The sequence below is a fragment of the Rhinolophus sinicus genome, chromosome 1, assembly GCF_057876585.1.
Source record: "Rhinolophus sinicus isolate RSI-liver-muscle chromosome 1, RSI-T2T, whole genome shotgun sequence".
Lineage (NCBI taxonomy): Eukaryota > Metazoa > Chordata > Mammalia > Chiroptera > Rhinolophidae > Rhinolophus > Rhinolophus sinicus.
The window spans coordinates 5,883,625-5,903,927 of record NC_142501.1 but is presented as its reverse complement, the minus strand read 5'-3'; the positions used below and the strand labels follow the sequence as shown (position 1 = coordinate 5,903,927).

Genomic DNA, 20,303 nt, shown 5'->3' with positions numbered 1-20,303 from the left:
CACAGCCACATCCTGCTTCTACTCTGAGGGCACAGCTGACAGATATGCCGATGACCAGAGGTTGAGGGTGACTCCTGGGGAGCTGGCCCACACATTAGGAAGGCCGAATCCCCTCAGTGGGGAAGGTGCAGGAGAGGCTGGCCTGGTGGCGACCAAGCCGAGCCTGTGATGCTGCTGACAGCCGATGGGGCTGGCCACAGGCTGTGGATGTCAGCAGCTGGAGTCCGTGACAGACGTCCAGACTGGAGATAAAAGTTGGGGCCCCACCAACATAGAGACACAAGCCAGGAGGCTGGACAAGGCCAGCCCAGGATTTCAGGAGGGGACAGGTCAAAGCAGAGCAGTGGGGCCCTCGGGCATTCAGCGATCAGGCAGGAGAGGCTGGAGTGATCATTGTGACCCTGGGACAAGTGGGAAGAGGATGGTTCTGGGAAGCCCTGCCCCCGCTTCCCGGCGCATCTCTCTGCCCCCCGGGACTCCAGTGGGCAGTCACCCTCTGACCACAGCTCTTTGCCCAGGGCCAACCAGAGGCCTCTGTACAGTGTCTGGAGCTAGGATGCAGGGGGTCTGACTTTCCAGTTTGGCTGCTGTCTTGAACGGCCACAAAGTAAGCCCCAGGGTGGTTGGAGGGCCTTATACGTCACTGTGCCCACAAAGCAGAAAAATCGGGTGATGTCAACATGCCCAGAGAAGAAGAAAAGTGAGGGAGCAGTGTGGACAGCACCCTTGGGCTCCACACCGCCCCGGCCTGGAGGGTTTGACACTGGTGACCATCGATCCTGGTCCTAACAGGGGATCTGCCACTCACTCCCGGGTGGTGGTGGTGGTGGCAGCATCAGGTGGCGACGGTGCCCCGGAGCTCTCCTCCTCCCTCCCTGATTTTCGGCCTCTCCAATCCCCACCTCCCTGCCCCATGTGCCCCAGGGGCCTCTCTGCTGAAAGCAAGGAAACAAAGTACAGGGATCCGAAATCATCGATCAAGTTTAATGTGTCGTACAGAAGGAAACTACACGGGCATATTCAAGACGAACACTGTTCTCTAGCCTCACTATGCACTCGACGGGCCTCCTTGGTCCAAAAAGCTAAGTCTCAAGACACGTCGGCAGCTACCCCTCCTGGATCCAACCTTTCATAGCCTCCCATTACATTTTTTAAAAATTGAATCCAATCCATCCAAGAACAAAACAAACCAACAAAAGGGAACCTGAAGACATTTACATCGCAAGCCACGCGGTAATGCATAATTGGCAACTACAGCAACCAATATAGAAGACGTGTGTCTCACAGTTCACTTTGTTCATCAATAAAAGAATATAAAAATCTTGTTCAACCCAGTGTTGTGTATTAAAATAGATCTGTATCGTACAGCACAGTTTCTCCCGGAGTCGTGACAATGAGAGGAGGGACGTGGCAGTCTGTGGGCTTCTGGCCAGCCTCCCTGCTCTGCACCTGTCTGCATGTATGTGTGCGTGCGTGTCTGGGGCCGTGTGCGCACACACACGTGTGTGCAATGCAACTCGGCACCGTGTGATTTGCTGGGGGTGGGAGCCCTGTGGCTCCCAGATGCTCACCTGTTGTGGTAAGTCTGTTGGGACTGGAGAAGCTGGTGGGTGTGACGAGCTGGCACGACATCCCCCCAGGACGCGGGAGCCCTTTCGAGACAGCGAGCGCATGTACGCTCAGCTCTCGAGGACACAGCACGAACAGGGAGTCGAGTGTCCAAAGCCGAACCCTCCTGAGGCCACCACCCGCTTATCCTCCCCACCCGCTTATCCTCCCCACCCCTGCCCCACTTCTTAAAACCTCTCCTGGATGTCTCCAGTTTGGCAGCCCCTCAGGAAGGGTTTCCCATTCGTACCTTGCAGCAGAGACCACTGTGAGCAGAAAAAGAAGTCAGCGAGTGTCCCCCCCCTTCACATTAAATATCTTACAATAAAAACGCCACACAAAAATGTAAAGTTATTTTTTGGCATAGTGTCTGTACTGGCAAGAAAAGAGGAATGGAATATTTTATCGGCTCTTCGAAAGGAGAAAATAAAAGGCTTCAGTTGTAAGTTGAATGATTCAACCCAAAATAGAAAACCTGCCAAATGCCTCCCCTGCATGGTGGCAGCTCCCTCTTGCCCAAAAACTCCATGAGAAAAATACATCGATAGCAGAGTCCAAAGGATCAGCAAGAGGACGGAGACGCATGGCGGTGAGGGCACCCCGAAATGCCGGGGCTGGGACGGAGGCCCTGGCAGGCGAACACGGCAGCGTCCCCTCGGAACGCACGTCGCACAGGTTCACGTTAGACAGCTGCGATTCTGAACGCTAATAATACTGACAGACAGGGGCGCGGCTGTTCTGAAAAGGCGCTGGGAGTGCCCAGGCCCAGGGCTGGGCCCCTGCAGGGAGGGACGCCGGAGTCCTACCTAGAATCGCTACCCACTTCTGTCCCCACTACCTGTTCTATTCAGCTACGTCTGCGTTCTCGGCTCCTTCCCCGCAGGACACTGGGCAGGCGGCGGCCCACAGCGCGGGGCCCTGGCCCTTCACACCATTGCATGAGGCCGTGGAGACGCTGTGCCGGAAGCCGGAGGCCTGGGCAGTCCACCACAGCCAGGCCGACTGTGGGCCCCACGCGGCTGCCAGATGTGCTGTCCGAACGCAAAGGGTTTAGGACTATCCCACCTGTCCGGGATCTAGGGCTCTCACCCAGCTGCTTCCCCCTTCTTTCCTCTGTCTCTCTTTCTGGTTTCATTTTTGTCTGAAATTCATAGTGTTTATGAATTAAGGCTGACAGAACCCTCAGGTCTTGTGAGCAGGGTCCCAGTGACTTCCGTAGGTGTGAAGACGGGTCCCTCGGGGTCAGTTGTGTCCCTGGGGGTGCTGGAGGGCAGAGTGCATGGCTGCTGCTGAGGGCTTGGTCCAGGGCCCAGCCAGCATCGGGGCAGAGCTGGTGGTCGTCATGGTGACCTGGAGCATCTGCTCGCCCTGTATCAGTCTGAGGAGGGCCCGTAGGCGGTCCAAGGACGACTGGGTACCCCTCTGCCGGGCCAGCAGGCTCGTCTTGAGCTCCAGGCATTTCTGTCAGGGAAGAGGGGGTCAGAGACAAGGGTCTCAGAACTCAACTGTGCAGGCCTCCTGGGGCAGCCACCCTGCAGCCCTCTCTCCCAAAGCCCCTCCCCTTCCACTGCAGAGGCCTAAAAGAAACCAGGCAGAGGGCCTCACAGAAACCAGGCAGCGGCCCAAAATGGAATTAAACAGCAGCCAGATGCACCTAAGTTTGTTTTCGGACATAGAGCTAGAAATGTGCTCCTGCAGGAGTGTGGGAGTCTTTTCCCTCACGGTGACGCCACCTAGCTGACCACGTGGGTTTCTCCTCCTCCTGGAGGAGGCTCAGAGCCAGTTCTGGCGAGGCTATAACAGCCGCTGAAAACCCTTAGTTTGCAGCCAGGTTTCTGCTCTTTCTCTTGTCTGCTGTGCTCTTGTCTTTTTCTAGCCTTTATGAGAATCATGGAAATACAGTAAAGCACTAAGAACTGATACCTCAAGTTAGAATTTAAGTTACTTGTTGCTCAAGCCAATAATTTAAACGTCCTGAGACCGTGTCCAAAACTCTGAGACAGGAATAACCACAGAGCCTCCTCCTGTGGTTAAATGAGATAGTACATTTCAAGAGTGTTACCAGGGTGTGGCACTGCTGTTACCACCACCACCACCATCGTCTTGTTCATCTCCACCCTACAGAGGAGAAATCATTCTGTTCACTTTACACAAGAGGAAACTGAGGTTTAGAAACAGCCAGGGCCTTGCTGGTCACAGAGCTGAGAAGGAGCAGGGCTGGATACTCAATCACCACTCTGTCCAATGAGTCACAGCGCTGTGTCCTCCACCTCCTGACTCCCTGAGTGACACTGGCGAACCTGACTTCCTCTGGGGCCTCAGTAACCGGGCAGTGAAGCTTTGGATCTGTGTCTTGTGGCTCTAAGCGCAGCACGGCCCCCTCTAACGCACCTGGACTGCCCCGGCCAGGCGGCGGTCCCGCTCCTGCAGCTGCTGGTGCTCGCTCTGCAGCTCGCTGCCTCTCTGCAGCAGCTTCTGCTTCTCCTCTTCTTTGACTAGGAGAGACAGGGGCAGGTCAGCAATGGCAGGGCCGTGGTGAGCGGGAGGGGTCTATGCCTACAGGCTCTTCCCGCCACACCTTGCAGGAGCCAGTGGCCCTGGCTGGATGCACGGGGTCTAGAACGCCATCCTCCCACAGTAAGTGCGCTGCACACAGGACCGATCCCAGAGTCCCTCTTTTCAGAGTTGGGGCCCAGGTGAGTGCGGAGGCTGGGGGTGGGGCTGCAGAGAAGGGAGTCGATGCCTTTTTCCCACTCCCTAAGGGTGTCCTACCTGTCTTGTGGGTGACGTAGGAGTGCACAATGGCCAGCATCCCAGTCCACGGCACACCTTCGTCTTTCTTTAAGGCCTGGAGAGCAGAGGGGAAATGAGCAAGCAGACAGGCTGGGACCTGCTATGCCCTCCCTGGCTGTGTAACCCTGGGGGAGGCACGAGCTCCCTGAGCTGCACATTCCTCAACTGTCACCAGGGGACGGGGCCACATGGTCTGGCTCACACAGGCTGCTCAGTAAGGACAGCAGCCCCACGAGGGCTGGAACCTGCTTATTGCCAGGACCCCAAACATGTCCCGGGGACCTGAGAGCAGCCAGGGACAAATCAGGGACCCAGTGAGGACCAACCATCGTGCTGAAATGGGGAACAGCAATGTGGTCTCGCTACATATCCCCTCAAAGGGCTGTGACCTCCAGGCAGTCAGAATACAGGGCTAGCAGCCCCCACAGGGGACAGCCCCCCATACACCCCCCATACCCCCTTCTCCCTAGGTCTCCACAAAACCTGGGATGAAGGAATTTACTAGTTAGTGTTTTTTGAAATAAAGAGAATTCCCCTGTGATTTTACAAGTAAGACATTCTGTGGAAAAGCATACTTTAATAAAGCACTGCTCGCCCTACCACCCAGCCACACCCGATATGAACACTTGGAAGTATTTGTTTCCCCACGTTTTTATCCTGCACAGTTTTTCTTAAATAGCTGATGATCAAATTATATAGCAGCTATAAAGCCTGGTTTTTATTTTTATTTTTTTAAGACTTAATTCCATATGGTGAAAAAGTCCCAAAGAATCACAAAATTTTTGTAAAAAATTCTTTTCAGTGATCACATCCTATCTCATTGAGTACAAGCACTAGAATTTATTTCACCGTCACCTACTGTTGGGAAGTTATGCTATTACTATCTTTTCCTTTTTATAAATAAAAGGGTGAGGAACTTCTTTGCACAGAATTTTATCTGTATTTGGATTATTTCCTTACACTACATTCCCCAAAGCAAATTCTGGGTTTAAAAGGTATACACACTTTTTTTGAAAAACAAAGGTATGCACATTTTTAAATCACTTCATAAAATACTGCAATGTGTACGAGTACCTGTCTCACCACATCATCACCAGAAGGGAGTGTTATTGTTTTTGCTAATTTGATAGCTTTTCATTTCTGTCATTACTATTTTTGTGGTTTGCGCTGCCAGTCCCACTCTACCTGGGAGGAATTTGGAGCTCTGAGGTGGAGTCATCAAGTCAGAGAGCTTCAGAGGGACACCTCTGCTCAGTCGACACCCGTAGTCTTTAACTGGCAGTGTCTGAGATGGCCATGATGGAGGGTGCTATCGGCACCTAGCCAGCTAGGGACGCTGCTAAAACCCAACACTACACAGGAAGGCCCCCACAATGGATTATCCAGCCTAAGGTGTCAATTGCCTCATCAACTGTGCCAAGGCTGAGAAACCTCACCCCTCCGGCGCCCACCACAGGGACCCAGGAAACACAGGTTTGAGCAGCCTCAGATGTTGTGCAGGGGGAGGGGCTCACCCACAGGCGACACAGCCTCCCATACCTTCTGCTGGCACTTGGGGCACACCCACACGCCCTTGGGTGCTGTCTTGAGGGGCGGGTCCAGGCAGCTGAGGTGGTAGGCCCCCGGGCAGGTGCCGCAGGGCTGCAGGTTGGCTCCTCGCTTGCAGGCAGCACAGTGCTCATCGTGGGTGATCTCGTTCTGGAAGAGGAAGATGGGGGGTGGGTCAGCCAGGCCGGAAGTGGGGGGGGCGGGCAGCTGCCACCTTGATCTGCTTGTGACCCAGCTAGTTTTTCTCAGCCGGCCTGGGAGAGAGCGATAAGCCCGAAGGTGATGAAGGTGACAGTAGGGGAAGAAGCCTGGAAACCAGGAGGAGCAGCAGGGGTCACATTTCCTGGGGGGCAGGTCACCACGCTGAGGGCGGGCATAGAGGGGCTCCCTGGATCCTGATTCTTCCACCCTGAGCCCAGGACTCCAGCTGTGGGGGGCAGGGCAGGGGGTCCTGCAGTGGCTTAGGAAACAGTCCCCGCTGGGGTCTGAATTGTACCAAAGGCCCATATCTAGGGGTGGGGGGAGGCCAGAGGTCCCGAAGCTCCCTCTGCAGGGTCCTCATGCGTCCACTGACGCGGGAGGCAGGCTGTGGCCTGGGACTGGGTGCTCGGTCCTCTTTAATCCTCCTAATAGCACCTCAATCTAACCTGGAGGCCCCTACATCCTGGGTGACTGCAGTCTGTTTCCACAGTGTAACGCCGGCTAATGATAACTGCCCCATGGGTTGCTGGGAGACTCAACAGGGTAAGGCACACATGGCACGATCTGTGGGAACCCAATAAAGGGTCGCTTCCCCTCTCCTTGGGATGAGGGAACTTCCAATGTCCCTTGTACACAGTCATCATAGCTGTTAAGTCTCTGCTTACACACTTCCAGGGACAGGGAGCTCACTACCTTTCCAGTCTCAGCTACACTGTGGGCAGCCCTGAGAGTGAGGAGTCGTTCATAACCAGTCCTCCAATGACCTGCACAATCGGAACGATCTTTTACCACCACACAGAACCCTTCTCCCTGAAGGTTATGTCTGTTCCTATCCGTGTGTCAGTAGCATCTTCCATCTTCACAGGTGGAAGGGACCAGAGGGCTCTCACTTGGAATGACCCCTAACACAAGGACACTGGACCCCTGGGCTGTCCCTAAGTAGAGGGCAGTAGACTGAAACGAGGCCTCAGAGACCCCGCCCTCACCTCTCGTTTCAGTTCAAGAGCCCAGGGAGGGTGGGCCACCTGCCCGAGGTCACAGTGAGCCAGAGGTGGAGCCCGGACTGGCATCTGGGTCTCCTCCTGTGAAACCAAGACCCTTCTAGCACTGTGAGCTCTGTTGGAGCAGGACGCAGGCTCCTGGCGTCCCGTCCTCATGTTGGCACTGGCTAGGCACAGGATGGCTGCAGACAAACAGTGCCAGGCCCACCAGCACCGATCTGTGACACTGCAGTGTTCTCTTGGCAAATAACATGATTTAACCGGAGTTTACACCTATCACCTATTGTGTCTTAGGGGCTGGACCATCACAGGCATAGAAGGACTGGAAAAGTCTTTTAGAATTAGATCTGAAACTTAGCAAAGAAAATCACTGAATAAATTCTGAGACAATGCCCTCAAATGAGGTCATGACCAGCCAATATCGTGGGTAACAGGGACGTGGTATATGCATAGGGGTTTGGGGTCTCACAGGATCACAGAAATGTGGGCATGGGGGGCAGACCCTGGGGGCTACCAAATTTAGCCTCTCGAGGGGTGGGCAGTGAGGACCTGAGAGGAGCAGCTCTGCCCAGGCTCACATAGTAAAGCCACCTGGCACCCAGCATTGGCTGCTTGTCCTCGGGCTTTGGGGCTCCTGAGGTCCCTGCATCCTCAGTAAAAGCAAGGAGGGCTCCCGCTTGAACCTGTGGGCTGCCCCCCATGGCGATGCACGACTGCCAGGCAGGCGGGACTGTGGACTGGGTGCAGAGCTCTTAGCACAGAGGAGAGAGCCCGACGGCCCTCTGCTCCACTGCAGGGCAGCAGGACACTGGGGGCTCTTCCTTGCCAGGAATGGCCCTATCTGGACTGTGCAAAGCATGGCCCGCCCCCCAGGTATGAAGAGAGGGGACACGTACCTTCCAGCAGGGCTCCTCATTGGCTAGCACAGGGAAGAAGGGCGGAGAACATGTTAGTGGGCACGGGAGGAGCGCCAAAAAGGACTGGAGTCCACAAGGCCCAGTATGGCTGGGGGTTCCCACCCAGGGCACGATGGGATATCACAGGCCCCTGTGGCAGCTGGTTCTCACCCAGGGCACGATGGGATATCACAGGCCCCTGTGGCAGCTGGTTCTCACCCAAGGCATCATGGGAGTAAGGGTCTGTGCCCTGGTCACAGGCAGGACCCACCACTGGACAGGCTTATCGTGGCCCCTGAGCTCTCTGAGGAACATGGCAGCAGTAACGTGTCCAGTGGAGGGAACCATCACTCTAAGGACACCTCAAAGTGACTTATTTTCAACTCCTTTTTGTCTGTAACCCACTCGCATTCCAGTAGGTAATGCCAAACCACACATTTTAATGATCACAAAAAATGGTTTTCCTTTTAGTTTCTGGGTCAGACCTGTCTGCAGATCACACCGTCCAGTGGGAAGACCAGCTCCTGTGTGTGCATAGTCCTCCAGTTTACAAAGTGCTGTCATGTTTGTCCCTCGTGCCATTGTTCCAGCTGAGCGGCAGATGCTGTTATGGGCCTATTTTATAGATTAGTAAACCAACGCCCAGGGACATGCTGAAAGCCACACAGAGTCCCAGCAAGCGGGCAGTCATTCCCTGCCCTTAAGACTTTTTTTTTTTTTAATTGAAAATGAAAAGCGACCTCCTGGTTGTACTTGTGGATGTGTGTTTCTTGGGCTCTGAGGTCCTGCAATGGGGCAAGGCTGGCAGGAGAGTGGGGCCTGTACAGCCTGGGGTGGAGGTCTCGGGCCAGGTCCCAGCCTGCCAGAGCTGCGGGGCCTCGCGCCCTGTTACATGGAAGGAGCCCGAGGCCTGAGGGGAGGGTCTGACCCTGGCCACACAGTCAGAGGGAGGGCTGGGCGGGGACCCCAGGACTCCCACGTGCAGCCTGGGCTCTAGCCTGGGCTCTCTCGCTGCCTAGGGCAGGCACGTGAGGGTGTGTGAGGTGTGGGCCGAGGGCAGGCAGCTCAGCCGGGGCGTATCTGCTGCTGCCGGCAGTGGGGGAGGAGGGAGGTTCTCTCCAGGGCTGTGTGGGAGCAGGTGGCGCCTGGGCTGGGCCACAGGGCAGAGGCCACGCAGCACAAGCTGGAGCTGCACGTGCTGGGAGGAGCGTGGAGGTGGGAGGCCCCTCTTGGCCCCTCGTCCTCACCCCGACCCAGGTCAGCCCTGAGGTGAGCACGTCCTGCCAGTGGCCTTTGGCACCACGGGGCCTGGTTCTCTGCTCAGGATCACACCCAGGAGCGGGACAGAGGGGACAGCCTGGGTCTGTCCTTGGGGGTGACCCTTGGCCACATTACCGCTCAGAGCCTCAGTTTCTGCACCTGCCCGATGGCGCACTCTCCACCAGGCCTCCCCGCCAAGGCGGTGGGGAGGACCCAGGAGGCCATGGCGTGCAGGGCCTAGGGAGGTACTGTCACCAGAAAGCGACTACGTCACTGCCGTGGACAGGCAGAGTGGCGCCACCAAAGCCACCTTGGCCACAGCCCCAGAGCAGCCCTGGCGAAGCCCCACCATGCTTACCTCGTGCTGTGAGGAACAGGGGGGTGTTGAGACAGTTGGACGCCAGCCGCTTCCTCTGCAGGGGACAGAAAACAACACCAAACCAGCCAGTCGTGAGTGTGAGGAGCCCTCATTGGCTACACTCCCTGCCCAGGGCTCACTGGGACAGGCCCCCACCCAGGCTCGGGACTCCACCCCCGGCCAGAGGCAGAAACAGGGGACGCAGGATAGGGGGGAGGCGGGTCAGAGGGGGGCAAAAGTCAGCAAAGGCTCTGCCCCTCACCAGGGCGGAGTGCATCCCTGCCCTCCTCCGTGGGGACATCGGTCACACTCAGCAAGGACGTGTTAGCAACCCCACACTGGCGCAAATCAGTAACAAAGCGGACATCTGCTTGTCCACCTGTCTGTCTCCTGCGTCTTCTTTCTCAGCTGGTTCTGGAGTCAGGTGGGGAAATGAGGGGTGTTATGCATTGGCTCCCTACACCCCACTTTTGGCATGTGGCCCAGGAACCTTGGCGCTAGACAAAGAGTAGCCAAAGCACCACGTGTACATGGAAGTTTCCGGTACTTTCCAGAAGGGTGGCTCTACCACTCACAGGCCATGCTGGTCTAGACCTTGCTGGTTCTCGGGGGCTTTGGCTGTGATTGTTCCAATTGTTCTAGAGGTGTGCGATTGGCTTTAAACCTGTGTCTGGTGTGGCTGTGCTGTGCTGCGGGCCACGGGAGGAACCATGGAAGGGCAACCTGAGACTACTATGTATCCAGGGCCCAAAGTCACAGGCTTTGCGAGGGTCCTGGGTTTGCTGATCAGGCCACCTCTGACTCTGGCCACAGACTTCAGAGACTAGGCTATGGCTTTACACATCCAGGGAGCAGGGGACAGTTTCATCAATGAACATGGCAAAGGGAACAGGGTCCCTATGACACAAACAACCCACCATTTCCTTGGGTGGACGTCGAGAGACAACTCAGAGACATTCTTACAAATGGGGCACAGGCTCGAGGCACTGTCTCAGGAACAGGGCTCACCCAGAAAATCGAGGAAGTAGACGGGTATGAAAACACACTTCCAGCGTGTTCTCTGAGCAGCAGCAGGGGGAGGGTACAAGCCACACAAGGTGCGCAGGTCGTGAAGCCAGAGGACGCTGGCACACGTGAGCTCTCCCGACAAAGCAATGGCAGGAGTCACCGCTCCGTGGGAGAGCCCCCTTCCCAGTTTCACCAGCCATGGATTTGGGGCAACTGGCCCAGACTGATGAACACCCCAGCCAGGCGAAAATGGCACTTTCTTGACTCCCCCTCGCTGGCCTCTGGCAGTGACAGCTGGAGTCTGGAATGTGCCAGGCACTGGCCTCTGAGGATGTCGCTCCACTTAGGAAGGCTGCCCCCAGCGTTGGAGGTAGGGATCCTCAGGAAACTGCTTCCAGTCTAGGGGACAATTCCAGGGTGGCACTCCCCACTGCCTGTGGCCGGACGCCATGCCTAATGACCAGGTGAAGAATCAGGAAGTTGCTGTGCCCCGTGCAGCTCACGTGAGGAATATGACAGATACTTGGAGCTCCTGCACCGTCTCTCTGTTAATTCTGAACTCAGGGGGTTAAGAATGACTTCAGTTATTGTCATCCCCTGGACTCCCACCTCAGGAGGGCAGGTGAGGGAGGCCAGCCCCAGGAAGCCCCCCCTTCCCTGGGGCAGTGAAGGCCGGGCCTCACCTCTGTCTCCAGGAGGCCGCTGTAGGCAGGGTTGGCTGTGCTTCTTCTCTTCCGCTCTTGGCGCTTGCTCTGGATTTCTGGAAAGGCACAGACACAGCGGTTATACTGGATCCTTCCTGCCCTGGGAACCCTGCATGCTTCCACCGCAAGCCCTGGGCGTGACTGTCCCTCCTGTCCGGTAGCCTCTCTGTCTGCACAGCATCCACTCCCTGCAGTAGCCCCAGGTGGGTTGGGGCCTCCAGGCATCACTCACTCGGAGGCAAGACAGATGTGCTGGCCTCAGGCTGCAGGACCAATTGGCAGGTGCCCGGAATCCAGGTACCCACTCTCAGTACAAGGTCCCCTGTGTGCCATCACGTGGCCCAGAGCTGTCTCTCTTGGGACCCTCGGGACAACAGATGCCTGTTGGTCAGAGGCTGGCCTGGCTGAGGGGCAGAGGGGAGACCAGAAGCACACCTGCTGCTCAGGTAGGCTCTGCCCCCGCAAAGCCCCAGAATTCTTCCAAGAGGCTGGTGTGTCCATGCAGTGAGAAGGACCACTCTCTCTCTCTGTCTCCATGACTGTCTGTCTGTCTCTTCCTTCTGCTGTGACAACCAGGTGGGACCTATGACCTGCTGTTGCTGTGTAGTTGTTTTCATGTTATTTTCTAATCTCTGCCTCTTGGACCTGATACTGCCTTTGGAACTTTTAAAATATTATTCGCGCGTTTCCTGTAAGGCACCTCAGACCCTCTACGGGAGAAGAAAAAGTCCAAATAACTGTTTATGGTGTGATGGGTGGGGGGAGAGTAACCAAAATGAGGACTATTTATATAAATCATAACATCACAAATATATTAGCAAAGCCCTTAGATATCAGTCCCCACAACAGCCCTGTGAGTTTGAAGATGTAGATGAAGACACTGAGAGTCAGAATGGGGAGGGAGCTTGCCCAAGGTCACCCAGCACTTAGCACAACTGGGACCCGGACACAGCATCTCTGACATGACTGCTGGGCCAGGCCCCACACTGCTTCCATGGCTCCAAGGTCGGAGCATAAACAGCTCTCAAAGGCAGCCAAGCACAGCTGGACTCCTTACACTCAAGTTCAAACAGGAGATGGAAAGCTCAGAGAACGCCTTCCGCCCCTGCCCTGCAGAAGGGGAGGGAGTCACGAGCAGCGGCTGCTCAGATGGGACTGCCCCACCTGGCGCCAGGTCAGCAGAGCCACATCCCTCTCCTTCCCCACCCACATCTATGCCTCAGCTGCCTCCAGAGAGCAAGTGCCCAGGGGACAGACACAAAGGGAGGCCACTGTGGACAGGCCTGGGCCCACCGCCCCCCGCACATCTAACTCAGCTGTGCAGTGGGAGGCGTGGCCCCCGAAGAGCTGTGTGACTTCGCCAGGTTTCTTCCCTTCCCTGGGCTTGTTACCTACCACGATGCAGACAGCCTCTACCTCAGGTTAAAGACTGTAAGTGCCTCGGGCACGGTGGGACTGAGTTCATTCCCTTCCTCTCCTCAGTTTTAAGAAGGAAAAGCACATGAGTCTTCCTTTTGGAATCCAGATTTATGTGGGTGGGTGACTGCACTTTATAAAATGACTTTAGCTGGTGAGGCTGGAGCCGTGGAGAACACTGGGCTGGGCGATAGGAGACCTGGATCCCAGGCTGGGCCTGATACTGACTGGCTGTGTGACTCCAGGCAAGTGAGTCAACTTCTCTGGCCGCGGCTTTCCCACAAGTGCAACAAGAGGGTTGGCTTCTGTGCTTCCCTAGCCCTAAGATTCAGTGACGGTGTTCACAGCTAATCTGTAAGTCAAACAGCCCTGCAGAGTCACGCTGACCTCCTGCTCGAATAAAGTAAGGTTCTGATTTCAACTGATGCAGACATACGAGTAAGGCCACAGGTCAGTTCGCTGGCAGGGGAGGTGGCATGCTGGGCACTCCTCTTGGTGCTTTACCAATCCCACAAGGAAGGTTTGGTTATTATCCCACTTGACAGATGAAGAAACTGAGGCACAGAGAAGCAGCTCAGCAACTTGCCCAAGCTTGAGTAGGTATTAAATGGGGTGCGGGGCACGCACACGGTCCCTCCACTGAAATAAGAAATTGCCACATTGGGTTTTGTGCAGTCATGGAGCCAGGGAGAGCGGGCAGGGTTTCTTCGTCTGTGATGACCATGTCTGGCACCTGGGGCAGGCCTCCCAGAAGCTGTTTCATGCTCGGGCACTGCCTTCTGACCTGCGGCATCCAGAGACCCGCAGCTTCTGCCTAACGCCAATTCAGCAGACGGCCCGGCCCCCACCCCGTCTTGTGGGCCAGTCCCAGCCCAGCCTGCAGACCTTACCTTCCAAGTGCTCCGTTGTAACCAGGCCTAGCGCTACCATGAAGGCGATTTTCTGAGAAGGAAACAGAGAAGTGTTACAGACCACCGTCCCCATTCATTCATTCACTCATCCATTTACTCATTCAACAAACATTTGCTCAGCACCTGCTTATGGGGCTGCCTTATCTATTCTGGTTTCCTTAGTTTTAATCTAATGGCCTTTCTCTGTCCCAGCATCCCACCCAGGCTCCCATGTGACATCCAGTTGTCAACGTCTCTTTAGCCCCTCCAGGCTGTGACAGTCTCTCAGACTGTCCTTGTTTTTTACGACCTTGGCAGTTTTGAGGACTGGGCAGGAATGTCGTAGGAGGCCCCTCAGCTGGGATTTGTCTGACGTTTTTCTCAGGCTTAGACCAGGGTCATGGGTTTGGGGAGGAAGACCGCGGAGGGGAAGTGCCCTTCTCATCACATCCTAACAGGGGCACAGGCTGTCAACATGACTATCACTGTGACATTGACCTTGGTCACCTGGCTGAGGTGTGTCTGCCAGGCTTCTCCACTGGGATTCCCCGCCTTTCCATTCTGTCCTCTTTGGGAGGAAGTCACTGTGCAGCTCACACATACGGAGTTAGGAATTAGGGTCCACTGGGGCTTTTCCTGACCATGTAGACTTTTAAAAATTTGTATGTCGTGGAATTTATCAGTGTTTTCCTGTGCAGTGTTTGGATTTTTGAATCTTAGCTACACACTCTGAGGTTATAAAGCAAGTTGCCTGTGTTTTGCTTTAGTACCAATAGTTCCACATTTTCCATTTAAATTTTTGATCCATTTGGAAATTATCTTGGTGTATAAGGTATGAAGTACCGATTCATTTTTTCTATACGACCCCTCATTTGTTCTGGTCCCACTTGCTGAAAATTCCATCTTCCCACCTTTCCCTAATTTAGGGAGCTGATTTAATCATGTACTAAATGATCATAGGCAAGTATGTATATTTGGGTCTATTTCTGTACATTCTATGCTACTACTTAAATCTGCCCATCTATTCACAAGCTAGTGCTGCATTCAAATTATGAAGGTTTTACAGTAGTCCGGTCAGATCAGAATCCCTTCCCTGTTTTCCCGTTCGATTTCCTTGGCTCTGCTCATTGCTTCACGGGAAATGTAGAAACCATCTCAAGTAGTTCTGAGCATGAGGGAACAGTTGGTATATTTACTGGGATGATATTAAAATTATAAATTAACTTACAGCATAACGACAACTTTATAATATTAAAATTTCCTATCCATGCCATGGATGTCCCTTTTTGTCTTCAGGGGTTTTAAATAATTCAAGTGGGTATTGAGTATTTGTATTAGGTTGGTGCAAATGTAATTGCGGTTTAAAAGGTTATAATTGCAAAAACCACAATTACTTTTGCATCAACCTAATATTATGACTACTCTTAAGCATTTAATCTTTTGGTTGCTGTTGTAAATGGGGTTTTCTGTAAATGTAAAGCTTCTACTAACAGGTGGATATGTGTCTCTGTAAAGGCTACTGATGTTTGTACTTTAAGATTACACCATCACCATGCCAAATCTCTTACTGTCTGAGGGAGTTTTGCATCAATTCTCTTGGGCCCTCTACATCAGCTCAAATAGTGACTGTTCATTCTCCCTTTCTAATTTTTACTTCTATGCTGTTAAAAATAATTCTCCTCAATTTGTCAGTTTTAAATGATAGTCTCTGATTCATTGACAGTCCCAACTATGGCAGACGAGCCACTTGAGAGCTTCTTTCACTTCCCACCCTCTCTCCCTCCTCTCAATTTTCCTTACACGAGTCTTTTGTACATTATCGGTACATTAAATATTGTCATATTGAAACTCTCTTCCCGCGTCCTTATCCCGTTTCGGTTGTCCTCTGTAGTTAATTCTATGAGGTGCCTGCCTCACTGCTGCTGCCACTGGTCCCCGTTGTGTCGTGGTCGATTGCGGTTCAGCCTCTAGCCTGTTTCTCATGAATGGGTCCACAAGGAGCATGTGTGGCTGACTCTTTCTGACTCTGCCCCTGCGTCTCCGTGGTCCTGTGGCACTCACGCACCAGTCCGGCCGCTTCTCCCCACATGGCTCTGATCTCAGAGGCCTGACAACACTCACACGCATTTCTTTCTCAGTTTGTAGATTTTTTTGGTCGAGTTTGAAATTCACAGAATTAGAAAAAACCCTTTTACTTGTTGCTCAGTATTAGTTCGCAGGGGTTGCAGGGGGAGATTCAACTCTGTCATTGTCCTATTTCTACCGGAAGCTCAGCCAAGTCTTTTTGCTCTGCTGGATCTATTAGTTTCTGCTGGACGTGTGTTCCAAACTCTGCATTTTGTGGATTTGTCAAACTTGCCTTATAATTTGGCCATCTATTTACATACCTTACAGCTATGTAGTTAGAGGGCATACAAGTTTGGACTGTTAAATCATCCTGATGGATGTTCCTTTAGTATTTACATAATACATCTTTTCTGTTGCTGTATTTCAACCTTTCGGTGTGGTTTTTATTTAGGTAGACCTATTATAAGCAACATATAACTGGATCTTGTTATTCTGAAGGCTTTGTTTTCTTTCTATTTCTACTATTTAAGAGTAGGACTTTACTGGGGCAGTCGGATGGCTCAGTTGGTTAGAGAGTGAGCTCTGGACAGGGTTGCCGGTTCGATTCCCACATGGGCCAGTGAGCTGTGCCCTCTACAACTAGATTAAAGACAATGAGCTGCCGTTGAGCCGCCAGAGGGGTGGCTGGATGGGAGGGGCAGCCGGATGGCTCAGTTGGTTAGAGTACAAGCTCTCAACAACAAGGTTGCCAGTTCAATTCCCGCATGGGATGGTGGGCTGTGCCCCCTGCAACTAAAGATTGAAAATGGCGACTGGACTTGGAGCTGATGGGCCCTGGAGAAACACACTGTTCCCCAACAAAAAATCAAAACAAAACAAAACTTAAAGAAAAAAGAGTAGGGCCTTATTTTATTTGATTGTGGTTACTGATGATCTTTGGACTTTTTTCCTCCACTTCATTTTGCATTTTCAGTTTGTCATCCTTTCTTTTTACTTCTTTTCCTTGTCTTCTTAGAAAAAAGTCCCCATTAACTTCTTTTTCCTTTGCTGATTTAAAAATTATAGGTGGCGTTTTATTATGCTGAGTGATTAGCCTGGTGTTTTAAGCATGTGTTCTTACCCATCCATTTTGCTAATGAAGTCTGAGGTTAGTCAACATTTCTGTCTTTCTTCCCCAAACACTGACCTTAGCACGTTCCAACTCCCTCTAAAACATCACCTCTGACCAACATGTTATTGTTGCCTAGAATTTTCCCTTTCCCTTTTTGAAAAACAAAACTGGGTATTTTTTGCAGCCTATGCTTACATTTACCTTTCATTTAATAATTACTGTGCTCACAGTGGCTTCTCACACCTGCCACCCGGCCCTGGCCTCACCCATCTTCTTGCTAAAGCACAGGGTTTTATTCTGTTTGTTTTTGAAACACAACTGTGTTAATAATGGTTTGAGGGTGATAAAATTCTCATTAATCTTTCTATGTCTAAAAATGTCTGTCCTACCCTTGCTTTTGAAAAATGACTTCACTGGGTATGACTGGCAGTTATTTCTTCCTAGCAGTTTGCAGATATTTCTCTATTGTCTTCTGGGGGTTGCTGCTGGAAGCCCCCAGTGCATTTGTCATTCCTTCGTGGGTCATCTGTGGTTTTGCCCTACTGTGTTTCCCCGAAAATAAGACCTAGCTGGACCATCAGCTCTAATGCGTCTTTTGGAACAAAAATTAATATAAAACCCGGTATTATATTATAGTTTATATCATATCATATCATATCATATCATATCATATCATATCATATCATATCTCGTCTTACATTATAGTAAAATAAGACCAGGTCTTATATTCATTTTTGCTCCAGAAGATGCATCAGAGCTGATTGTCCGGCTAGGTCTTATTTTCGGGGAAACACGGTGGTAGTTTCCATGATTTCTCTCTTGTATCCTTTGACATACATGTCTCGCCTTCTAGATTTGCTTTGGTTAATCCCGCCTGATCGATGGAGACGACTTTTGATCTAAGAACTCACACCAGTGCGCCTCAGTCCTAGTTTTTAGTTCCGTTCTCCAGTTATTGCTTCTTCCCTTCCCCTCCATCCACTCTCCCATGAGATGAACGTCGAGGTTTCTCCACCCGCGCGTCTCTTACCTGCTCATATATCTATGAATGTAGTGTTTAAAACTTCTTTGCATAGCTGTGCTATACCTCTGGTGCCACATTCCAAAGCACTAATTATCTCTGCACATCCTGTCTAGTAAGGTTTTTATAATTCCACTAATCACTGTGTTTTTCATTACCAGAATTTCAAATATTTTTATATTCATCTGATCTTGTTTTATTTGGGTAATCTGTGGTTTTGCCCTACCGTGTTTCCGTAATTTTTTTTCTTCATTATTCCTTATTTATTTCAAGCGGATGTTATTCCTTTTGTAAACTTCTGCGAGTATCCTAAACAGCCTTATGTAAAAGTCGTCGTGAGGAGAGTATTCCACAATATTAGCTTCATCTGGAATAAATTCAGGTTCCAAATGTTGATTTTCTTGTCATTCTTAGCACTGGATCTCTTCGTGTGCTCTTGAATTCTGTCAACAGACTCATTTGGGGGCACAAGTTCTTTTTTTCTCTGCTTATTTTATTGTTTTGCTATCTCTCCCTCCTGCTTACGATTCCCTTGTAGGAAGTCTGCAATTGCCGTGGCTTCCCCGCTCCCACCCCAACCCCCACCCCCTGTGCAGCTGTGGCCCAGGCTTAGGTGGTTTCCCGGATGAGCACAAAAGCCTAGTTCCACGCCTCTCTTGCCCGAAGGACTTTTGGGACCCACTGCCCACGTGAGCTGCGGCCTCTCCTGGTCCCCTCGCCCGATGCTGAGCCCGGCGTCGGCACCTGTCCTGTTCCCTGCGGGTGTTTCTGCACCCGAGTGAAGCACAACCACATCTGCGTTCTACCTGTGACTGCTGCGGGTCAGCGGCAGACGAGCACATTCATGAGCCATCCTGACAGAAGTGTGCTTGGATGGATTCCAGGAAGGGGCGTGACTTGGCTATTTCTGAATTTTGGAAAAGCTCTTCTAGCTGCAGAGTGAACAGACCAGGATGAAGCGTTTATGGGCGAGGAGACGAGAGCCCGGGAAGAGACGAGGCAGGAGGGATGGCGAGGACGAAGGAGCATCTGTGAGCACAGGTCTTGCTCAGAGAGGCAGCTGGGGTTACAGTCAGGCTCCTGCAGGGCTGGAAAGCCTGCTCTGGCTGGGCCTCCTTGGGGCACACGGTGCTCAGATGCTGCCTGAGGCCAGGATAACGGGTGGCACAGGACAGGCCACAGCTGTCCTAAAGAAGGCGTGGGCTTCGGGAAGTAGCTGACAGATCCTAGGTCAGGAGCCAGGAGTCCAGGTGACAGGAGCCAGGAGCCCGTGACAGCGAATATGGCCGGCCTCTCGGGCCTTCGTCTCCTCATCTCTAAAATGAGCACTGTAGCTCCTGCCCCACCTACTTGAGGACGTGGGAGAGGAGGACAGGAGGCTCTGCTGGCTATGAAGCCTCGGCAGAGACTTGGGGTGACTGCCCCATGTCCCTGCAATGCCTCAGGTGAGCACTGTTATGCATATGTCCAAGCTTCAGCTTCCTGCCCACCTCAAGGGGCCACCGTGAGGCCCAGAAGACGCACAGCACGTGAATGGATGTCACAAACTGTCTCAGACAGGAACAGCCTCGTTAGGAACCACGGCCCACCCTGCCATTTCACTGTCACGGCAGAAAATCCCAGGCAAGCTTCAGACCAAGCTGAGATGATCTGACAGCAACGCGGTCTCACTGTGACCGAATCTGCCCAGACAACCTTCTATGTTAAGTGTTTTCTAATTATTCCAATAGTTGTCATTTGTGCTATGTACTCACATACACATGATCCATCACCACTGAAATCAGGTGAGGCTGCAGAAAGGCCAAAGACGAGGCTCAACTTCTAAGCTCCTACTATGACCTCGAGTGAGGCATTTGGGGTTTGCACATCCTAACAGGGGACATGATCTCATCTCCCCTATTGGGGAGTGGCTGTGTGGACTCAATAGGACAGTCATCCACGTGTGTGTCCTGCACGTACCTGGTACAAGGATATCCCAGAGCCCCAGGGACCTCTGGGTGTGCGGTCACTTGGTGTCCTTCAGGACTGAGAGAGGCAATCTCAACCATGTAACCGGAAACTATGATGGATCTCAGAGAAGGTTTTGACCTTTGTCATAGGAAGAGCAGGACATACCTGAGATTAGCACTCATTACTGATATCCATTCTGATCCCAGAAAAAGAATTTTTAGTGCATACATACAACACATTTAAATAGAAAACAAAATGAACAAGAAAGTAAGGAGAAGGGAGAATAAATGGAGGGAAATAAGATGAAGGCAGATAATATCTGGCTTCATACAGCAGGTCAGAGGTCCTATATAATTGCTGGAGGTAGGTCATGAACTTGGCTGTGAGCTCCCTAGAAGCCACAGCAAAGAGGGATACAAGAGTGGTGATATGGTCCTATAGTCTACTGACCCTCTGGAATCTTTTGGAAGT

The 20,303-nt window shown here is 52.4% G+C and overlaps 1 protein-coding gene across 3 annotated transcripts in view; it reads right to left on the bottom strand.

Annotated features, from left to right (window-relative positions):
* Positions 1–1,766: 1,766 nt before the first annotated feature.
* The window catches only part of PHF21B (PHD finger protein 21B), an 83,380-nt gene continuing 64,843 nt past the window's right edge, over positions 1,767–20,303 (bottom strand). For all 3 annotated transcript variants that reach the window (XM_074326536.2, XM_074326537.2, XM_074326535.2), the window contains 8 exons: positions 13,684–13,735; positions 11,357–11,433; positions 9,666–9,720; positions 8,048–8,070; positions 5,941–6,099; positions 4,381–4,456; positions 4,000–4,103; positions 1,767–3,069 (listed from right to left, as the gene is read on the bottom strand). In XM_074326536.2, the coding sequence (XP_074182637.1) occupies positions 2,851–3,069; positions 4,000–4,103; positions 4,381–4,456; positions 5,941–6,099; positions 8,048–8,070; positions 9,666–9,720; positions 11,357–11,433; positions 13,684–13,735 (765 nt within the window). In that variant the 3' untranslated portion in view covers positions 1,767–2,850. The remainder of the gene's footprint in view (positions 3,070–3,999; positions 4,104–4,380; positions 4,457–5,940; positions 6,100–8,047; positions 8,071–9,665; positions 9,721–11,356; positions 11,434–13,683; positions 13,736–20,303) is intronic.